At 52.5% G+C, this 8,956-nt stretch overlaps 1 protein-coding gene across 1 annotated transcript in view; it reads left to right on the top strand.

Annotated features, from left to right (window-relative positions):
* Positions 1-281: 281 nt before the first annotated feature.
* The window catches only part of ELMO3 (engulfment and cell motility 3), a 21,118-nt gene continuing 12,443 nt past the window's right edge, over positions 282-8,956 (top strand). Inside the window, 8 exon segments of the mRNA XM_025209452.1 lie at positions 282-508; positions 704-744; positions 1,004-1,076; positions 1,203-1,253; positions 1,749-1,918; positions 4,099-4,198; positions 4,292-4,443; positions 8,795-8,873. Coding sequence (XP_025065237.1) covers positions 431-508; positions 704-744; positions 1,004-1,076; positions 1,203-1,253; positions 1,749-1,918; positions 4,099-4,198; positions 4,292-4,443; positions 8,795-8,873 — 744 coding nt within the window. The 5' untranslated portion in view covers positions 282-430.

Below are 8,956 nucleotides of genomic sequence, written 5' to 3'. Positions count from 1 at the left end.
TCCACAGCCCCGAGGCGCTTCCTGCTGCCGGGCCGGGCCGGGCTTAGGCTGTGCAGAGGGCAGCGCTTATCTCCTGGCCCTGCCCCCAGGCGCCCTGCCCCTCCGCTCGCTCGCCAGCAGCCCTTCCTGCCCTCCCGCCAGCTTGGGTGGGGAGCAGTTCCCCTGCGGGTGGGGCTGGGAGCTGCTCGCACCTGCCTGGGACCCCTGCTCAGGGTCTGCCCCCTCGCCCACAGTTCTGCGGTGCGTGTTCATTAGGGCCTTGCTCATCATCGGTGCCCTCGCTGTACATTTATGGGCTTGGTGCCTGCTGGTTTCCTGTTCAGGGTGCAGATGCACGGAGGTGGCTCCTGAGTACTGGCTAGTGGTAACACTTTCCTTTCTCTTGTAGGAGTTGCTGTGGAGCCAGAGTGGGAGCAGGAGGCCCAGGACCATGCCGCCTCCCAAAGATGTTGTGAAAATTGCGATCCAGATGATGGGGGCAATTCCACAGCTCATTGACCTCAACCAGGTTAGGTCCTGCCTCTGACCCATCCCTGCGCCTGCTGCTGGAGAGCTCAGCTGTGATGCCAGATACTCCTGGTGCTGAAGGAGAGTCTGAAAGGCAGGGGGAAGGGATCCCTGCTGGCAGGGTGGTGTGGTCAGGTAGTCGGGCAGGGCCATGCCTATATCATGCTCACTGCTGGCCATGTTTCTTTGCTTCCAGACCAAGCCATTGTCTTCCGTTCTGAAGGAAGTTTGTGATACGTGAGTAACTCCTCTCCCTGGTCTCTCATGTAGTTGGGCCATCTCTCAGAGCTAGCAGGCCCTCTGGCATCTCTGTTGGGATGTTCCCACCCTCTCCTTCAGCTTTTTGGTGTCTCCCTCACTTCCCTTTCTGGGTGCCCCAGTGTGTGCCCTTCCTTTGGCACAGGTATGTTACACCCTATGTCCAGGCTGCCCCACCCCCTGTGAGAAGGTGACTCGTGGTCTGACTGTGTCTCTCCTGTTGGTGTCTGGGCTACAGGTGGAACCTGAATAACCCCGAGCATTATGCCCTGCAGTATGTGGATGGGCAGCAGACATACATCACTGAGTCAGTGAGTGATTCCTTTTGTGACTGTCTCTGGCTGCTGTGGCTCTAGGGCTGTCTTAGCTGGCTTGGCCCTGGTGTCCGTTTGAGAGATTTGGCTTCTTTAACTGTTTCTTTGCCTGTCCCATTGCAGAACCGTGGGGAGATTAAGAATGGAAGCATTCTGCGGCTGACCACTTCTCCGGTACATCCCATCCCCACCCCCTGTCCCACCCTTGCAGGTTTATCTCTCATACATGTTCTGGCCAAAAGCAATGTAAGCTAGGAGCTGGGAGTCAGCTCTGCTGTGGGCACTGCCCCCCCTACTGCTGTGCCTCAGTTTCCCCAGTGGTCCCATCAGGATAATGATACTTGGTACAGTTCAGGGGGAATATGAGATTTAACAAAATAGTGTTTGTAAGGTGCTGGGGATTGCTTGAATGGGAAAGTGCTGAGAGGTGTGACTGTTCCTCGAGTCTGGCTTCCCTTCTTGGCTCACTATGTGATGGCTGTGGCCTAACCACCTCATGTCTTAGTTTTCACTCCTGACTCTGTCTCTCTCTAGGACAGCTCTAGCCCAATCCTCCATCCAGGATTTTAACCCTATGCTCCCCAGTCTAGGTTTCCACATAAGTTTCTTCATACATGTACCTGGTCTTATGGTGGGATGACTTTGGGCTGGTTCCTTTCTGTCTGATAGGATCAAGAGGCAGAGAGGTTGTACAGTGGGATCCAGAGTAACAACCTGGATGTGAAGTCAGACTCCTTGAAAAAGCTGGCAAACCTTTCCCAAGATGTCACCTTTGCTCAGGAGTTCATCAATAGGAATGGCCTGAAGCAGCTCTTCCATATTGTGGAAGAGGGGAACAAGTGAGTATCGGCAGAGAAACGAGCTGAAGGCTCCCTTCCCTGACACCACCCAGATCCTTGGCTCCTACCTCCTTGCATTCCTTACTTGCCTTCTCCTCTCCTCCATCCCACACTCCCTTCTCCCTAAGACTGTGCACTCAGTGACAGCACAGCACACTGTCTTGTGTGGCTCATGGCTGTCCATTTTCTAAGCAGCCAGGTGCCACATGCCCCATGGGCTGCATTAGCAGGTGCCACACCAGATGGGGGCCCCAGGGGCCACACATGACCCCACCCCCCACTGCACTGCACGTTTGGGGCTCCTCTTCCTCCAGCTGCACCATGTGTCTGAGCTTCCCTCCACCCCTGCTACACTGTACACCTAGGCACCCTACCTCACCCTAAGTTCCCCCACTGCATCATGCCTCTTAGGTGCCCTGGCCCTTGGGCTCCCTGAGCTGTGGGCTCCCCCAACACTATGGACTGTGCCACATTGCACTGCCTTGCCTCCTGGGGCAGAGAAGGGGAAGCTGGAGGGAGAGGAAGCCCAGATATCCCAGCTGCTTCTGCAGCCAAAGCAGAGAGGGAGCAGCAGATAGGTGGGAGCCCAGGGACTGCAATTTAACCCCTTGTGGGGTATACGTGGCCCATGGACCACAAGTTAGACAGCCCTGGTGTGCCTGGTGCTGAACCAACCACTGTGTTGTAACACTTCAGATGACAGGAAGTAGGAAAGGCCTCTTAGCCAGGGGCCCAGACAGTTCAGGGTTTCCTGTCTTGTGTGTTCATTCATCCTTAAGAGCCCATCCCTGGGGAGGTGGTTTCAAAGCCTGGTGGATTTCACTTCTAGAGAGTTTATTTTTATGAGCCTCCTGTGCTTCTCTTCAGTCCCACTGCTGCCTGTTTCTTCTTCCTGCCTATGTTCTCCTAAATAATTCTTCACCCTCCTTGAGGTTTATCCTGAAGAGTATTTGTAGGCAGCTTATCAACATGGTCCCTAATCTCTGCTTTTCTGAGCTGAGTGGATGTACCTCTTTGACTCTTTCCTCTCAAAGTGAGCCTGCATGTGTTACGGCAGGGGTGGCCAACCTGTGGCAAGAGTGCCGCAAGTGGCACGTGCAGTGTCTGTGTGTGGCATTTGACAGATTAGGATAGGAGCAGGCAGCACAGTGGCAGATAATGCAGGGATCAGAAAGCAGAGCAGCAGATCAGGAAGGGAAAGGGAATAGGAGCAGCTTGTGGGGAGGGTGCAGAGCTTAATTCGTTGCATGCCAAGTGGACTTGATATCTTGGTGGTACTTGCAGGAAGTTGCACTTAGCTGAACTTAAGGATCTTGATGGAGCATAAGGAAGAAGGTGGTCCTTCAGGGCCCAGGCTCTTTAGAGCCTTATAGGTCAAAACCAGCACCTTGAAGTGCACCTGAAAATTTACTGGGAACCAGCAAAGATGGTTATGTGCTCCTGGGGACCCACCCTCATCAGAAGGTGGGCTGTCGCATTCTGTACCAGCTGCAGCCTCTAGATGGTTTTCAAGGGTAGCCATGTGTAGAGCACATTGCAGTAGCCTTGAGGTTATGAAGGCGAAGAGGAGGGTAGCCAGATCTGAATCTGAGAGAGTCACAGCCTTCTCATCAGAAGGAGTTGGTGAAAGGCATTCCTAGCAACTGCCACCACATAAAGATCCAGGAGCATCAGAAAATCCAGAAGCACCCTAAGGCTGTGAATCAGAGTGACATAGGAAGGCTGAACCCCAATGGGGTGCTTGGAACAAGATATGTGTACAGCATTGTCTGGCAATGTGCTGTGGACATGTAACTAAAGACTGGATTGTGGAGCACATGTGTATGAAGTGGCAGAATTAAGGTGGAGCATTACAGTAGTTAATGCTTGTATGCTTTACTGTGAAACCATTCTCCTACAATTTCATAACTTTTCTGAAGACCACATAGGTCTCGCTGTTTTCTGAGTTTCTGTGCTCCTCCCTGGGCTATGTGAGAATCTGATTTCTGATACAGAATATTCTCTCTTCACTGCTTATTGCCCCTCTCTTTTTCTCTCTCCCTCTCCCTGTTTTTGCCTCTAGGTGTTTCTAACATGCCCATCGATATGGTGGTACCTGGGTGGCTGTGCTCCTGCTGCCCTGGCCTTTAGAGGGGGTTTCTGGGACGCATCTCACCATATTTGCTGTTCTGTTGCTTCAGTACAGGGGAGATTCTAGCTTATACCTTGAAGGCCTTCATGGAGCTGATGGAGCATGATTTTGTTTCCTGGGAGACCCTAAGCCCAGCCTTCATCAAAAAGGTAAGTGACTTAGAGTCAGAGCCTTTGCAGATACCTCAGTGTTTGAATGCCTGGATCAGTTTTGCCTTAGACTGCTTTTCCATCCTGTTACAGATAGTGAGTTATGTCAATATGAATGCAATGGACGCCTCTGTCCAGCAGCTCTCATTGTCCATCTTGGAGAATATGGTGCCCAGCAGCCGCCTTCTGTTTGATGTGGTCAAAAAAGAAGTGACCCTGGATCGTCTACTTACCCACCTGCAGGTGTAAGTGTAACAAGAGCTGTGTTCTGCCCCTCTATTCCCCACCTCCAGACACTGCTTGCAGCAGTAATCTCCTCTGTGGTCCCTGCAGAAAAGGAGTGTAAGGCCGTTTCATAATTTCATGGGAATATAGGACTTGAAGAGACCTCTCAGGGTGTTGAGTCTAGCTCCCTGGTATCACAGGCACACTATATAACCCACTTCATAAGCTTAGCAAGATTCAGCTTAAAGTCAGATAGTCATGAAGGCAAGAAACCTTACTGGGAGGCTGTTCCAGACATCACTGCCCTGATAGTTAGGAACCTTCTTCTGATTTCCAGCCTAAATTTATTCCTGGCCAGTCTCTACACATTTGGTCTTGTGCCAGCATTGCCCTATAGCAGGGGTGTCAAACATACTGCCTGTAGGCTAGATCCAATCCATGTAGCCATTTCATCTGGACTGCAGGCTCCCAGAGAGACTGGGAATTCAGGGGCAGGGCCTGTCACCAAAATCCAGGACAAGGAGCCTTGATGGGTACCCATGTTTGTGGCAGAGGGCAGCAAATGATGGTTAAATTAACCCCTGCACTGTTGCCACTCACCCTGATGCTGCTGCCAGGTCCAGATCCAACCTAGGGACACAGATGAGTTTGATACCCCTGCCGTACAGCTCTAGTTCTTCCCCCTGCCAGGGGTTTACCTACTGATGCATTTTGACCCAGCAGTCAGGTTTTCTTTCAGCTTTGTTTCATCAGGCTAATAAACGCAGTCAAGCTCTTTGAGCCTCCTATCATGTGATGGGCTCTGCATCCTCTCATCAGGGTGCAAGCTCTTCATTGTAGCTGGAACAGTATGGGTATATTTTTAGAACATGGGTGACCGGTGTTGCCCACACTGTCACTAACATCAATGCCCTATACCAGGGGTTGTCAGCTGGGGGTACACGTATCCTCAGGGGTACTTAGAAAGGCCGTAGGGGGTATGTGCAGCCAGGTGGGGACAGAGTGTGCCCAGGGCACGGTGACAGTATCTCCCCTGGCACGTTCCCACAGTTTGCCTCTTACCCGGGGGAGGGAGAGGAGCTTGCCAGGCACTGCTGGCCCCACACAGCATACTGCAGCACCTCCCCACACCTCAGCTCGCTCTCCTCAACCCCCTTCCTGGAGAGCAGTGAGGGTCTGAATGAGAGCAGCAAGGGTCTTTGAGCTCCGGTGAAGTCATCTCTTTTAACAAGGTTCCCTGAACCCCATGCAGTATTTCAGCTCTGGTTGGAACCATATGCAGACAGAGAGGAACCAGGGTTCCCTCACCTTGCAGATTCCTGTTAGCAGGAGCAGTAACAAATGGTGGGCAAGTTGGGCAACAGCCCCTGTTGTTGACTTAGAGGGGATGCCAAATGGCAGTCCTGCAGGGAGTCCATGTCATGACAAGAGCAGCAGCATTCAGACAGAGGGACACTGCATCACTACTGGAACAGTAGTGGCAACAGCTGAGGTATGTAGACTGGACCACAGCAACAGCAGCCAGGGATCTAGATCCCTGGAGCAAGTAAAATCCCTACACTCCTCCCTGGTGCTTAGCAGGACTAATCTCCTCTCCCTGTCCTCTCACCTTCCCACCCTCACCCCACCTCCCCTGTCTTCCAACCAGGTTCTTTCAGGGTGCAGATCTTGCTACTTGCACCTCTGTCTGTTATCTACAGCACCTTCTGCCTCCACTCACTCTCAGGATTCTCAGCTGTACTGACTTCCCCTTAGAAAGTGTTTCTTTCTCCCAGATATGTCAGCTTTGCTGAGATGGGCTAGGGGAGAGATGGGGCAGTAGTGGAGAGAGTTTCATGGATAAGGGAATGCCATTAGAAGGGATGGACAATGACCGGCAGGGTCTCCCATGATCAGGGGCAGCAGTTCCAGCATTGCCTGCATTAGTAGCTTTAGAATTTAATGCCAGTTGTGCTACTGTTAGTTTATGTTGAATCTGGTACCCTTGGTTGGCTGGCCTAGAGGGGAAAATCCAAGTCACTAGAGTGGGCTTGTGTAACAGGTGTGGTGCCCAAGGGGTGGCCATTACACCCCCTTGGTGGCAACCCAGCTCCCACTTTGCTCTGGCTCTAGGTTATCCTTCCCTTTTTCCCTTCCTGCCACACCTTGATGGTCTGTGTTATTTTTGGAAAGGGAGGCTCCCCCAGGTTCTAGAATGAGTCCAGCTCGGTCCTTCTGTCAGTGAATCCCTTTTGATCCCTCCTGATTCCCCCAACCAGCCTTCATGCTAGGTAGGCCCTCCTGGCCTTTCATGCCTCTATGGTACCTAATGCCTTATGGGCCAATCATGGCCTTCAAAGCTTACCTACAGCCATGCCCACGGCTTGCAGGTGTTATTGACTTGCCCTTAGGCAGGGCACTTCTCCCCCAAGCCAGTGTTAGGCCACTCCAGGCCTTCATGCACTTGTTGGGGCTTTGGTCTTCCCAGCCTGTGACCCTTTCCTTTAGCTGGTCCCTCACTGCCTTGGCCAACTACATTGGGCCAGGCTCCTGGGTCCCAGCCCTACCAATCCAGGTTCTTGGGGTCTCTGCCTCTTTCCTCTCAGTTTGCTCTTCACAGGTTACAGGTCCCTGACTTTGCTTTGCTTCTCATGAGGCACTGGGCTCCTGGCCCTGACTCAGCCTGCAGCCCAAAGAAGGATATTCTGGCCCCGGGCTCCAGCCTTCCCTGGGCTGTCTCTGCCCCTTCTTGGGCTCCCTGCTCTTCTTGGGCTCTGGACCCTCTGCCCCTCCCTGGGCTATAGTCCCTGACCCTAGCTTTGCCTCTCAGGAGGCACTGGGCCCCTGGTCCTGACTGCCCTTGTTTGGGCTCTGGGCTCTCTGGCCCCCAAGCTCTGCCCCTTCTCTGGGCTCTGGCCTTGCTCCTGGTCCTCTAGCTGTGCTTTGAGCTCAAGGCAGTCACGTACCCGTTAGGTACTAATAGGACCTCCAAAAAACACCTCTCACAGACACACCCAAACCACAACACTATGCAAAAAGCCCTCTGGCTACAACAGAAAACTATCCCTCACATCGGGTCTCAACATAAGCATCTGAACCACCACTTTTTGCAGGGCCAAACTGCCTTCCCCTGGCTCCAGCCCTGGCTTATATTTGGCTCAAGCCCTCCCCGCTTCCAGTCAGGTGGCTTGCTAGCCCTGGCCCAGCTGTGTCTCTCTCCCTCTAATGGGCATCTTGCTGACGCTGCCCTGACTCCTATAGCTGTGGCTCTCTTGCTTAAGTAGGCTCTGTCCTATCATACTATTGCTGTGCAAGTAGCACAGCACTTGGCACTTTGGCTGCCTGTTCCTTTGCAGGTCACCTTTTAGTAAGCTGCCTGAGCACTGCTTACTGCTGTTCTCCTCCTCAGAGTAACAGAAGCCATAGGCTTCCTGTTACAACTTGTGAATGCCAAGGCTTTGAATCGAAACCCCCGTGAGGGAGGTTTGGCCATATCTACATAGTACAAATCCTGTGAGTAAAGCATCTTGGAGTTTGCAGAGCTGTTACTGGAATTGCTCTCACTCTTGCAGTCTGGCAAAATCTCTAGAAAATGCCTCCTTGCATTTCTCTTCTCTTTTCCTCTATGTTGGTCCTTATCCAAAGCATGTTTCTCCTCTGCCAAGCCTTACTGTTATCCAAGAAGCTCACTGGATTGGAAATACTGGTGACACAATTGCCTCCACTTCCCCTTCTCCTGCTTGTTTCTGAGATTGGCTGGATTTCAGTTCTTCTCCAGTCATGTGAACTGATGCTCAGGGTTACTCCTTGCTCTCATTGGGCTTTCCCTCCACTCTGCATACCCTTTAATATGTGAACAGCCTGCTCTCTGCTTACTATGTAGCGAGAAGCTCATGTGGAGTGTGTGTGAGAGGAAAGCTTCCCCCCCACCTTAATTTTAAATTTCCTAGCAAGCCCTGCCACTCGTGAACCTAAGCAGGCATTTAGCTGCCAGTCTGCTGAGATGGAGCCCCACTGCTCTGTGAATGCCACCACCTCTTCTTGGCCAATACTAGCACAAGTCTTCCCTTTCCTCCATCAGGTCCTTGATTTAGCACCAGTTCAGCTCTCTCTCCAGGTCCCTGAAAGACCCTCAGAGTTTTGGTCCTGATGTCTGAACTCTCTAGAAGGCACTCTGCTCTTGTGGTTCCTTCCTGGACCTGGCGTGTAAAGGGCAGTGGGATGTTGTGGTCTCCTACCTAGGCACAGAAGTCTGGAGGCAGCTTCCCCATATGGCCAAGGAGCCTGGTGGAGTGGGGCCCAGCAGTGACAGCAGCATCATTGGTGTTGACGGGTCTAGGGGGTGTGAAAACGTACCTCCTCCTGGCTAGTGACTCTTTTCCTTGTCTCTAGGACAAACCAGCAGCTGCAGCTCAAAGCCATGGCTCTGCTCATCGCCATGCTGCTGAATGCAAATGACGCAGAACGGAGGGTAAGGGCAACCCTTGGCCCTCTCTCGGTGGGTCTGTACTATAGCAGGGGTGGGTAAAATATGGCCCATGGGCCGAATCCGGC

The sequence above is a fragment of the Alligator sinensis genome, unplaced genomic scaffold (assembly GCF_000455745.1).
Source record: "Alligator sinensis unplaced genomic scaffold, ASM45574v1 scaffold642_1, whole genome shotgun sequence".
Taxonomy (NCBI): Eukaryota; Metazoa; Chordata; order Crocodylia; family Alligatoridae; genus Alligator; species Alligator sinensis.
Note: the sequence above shows the minus strand (reverse complement) of the source record. Positions and strands in the feature narration are given on the sequence as shown.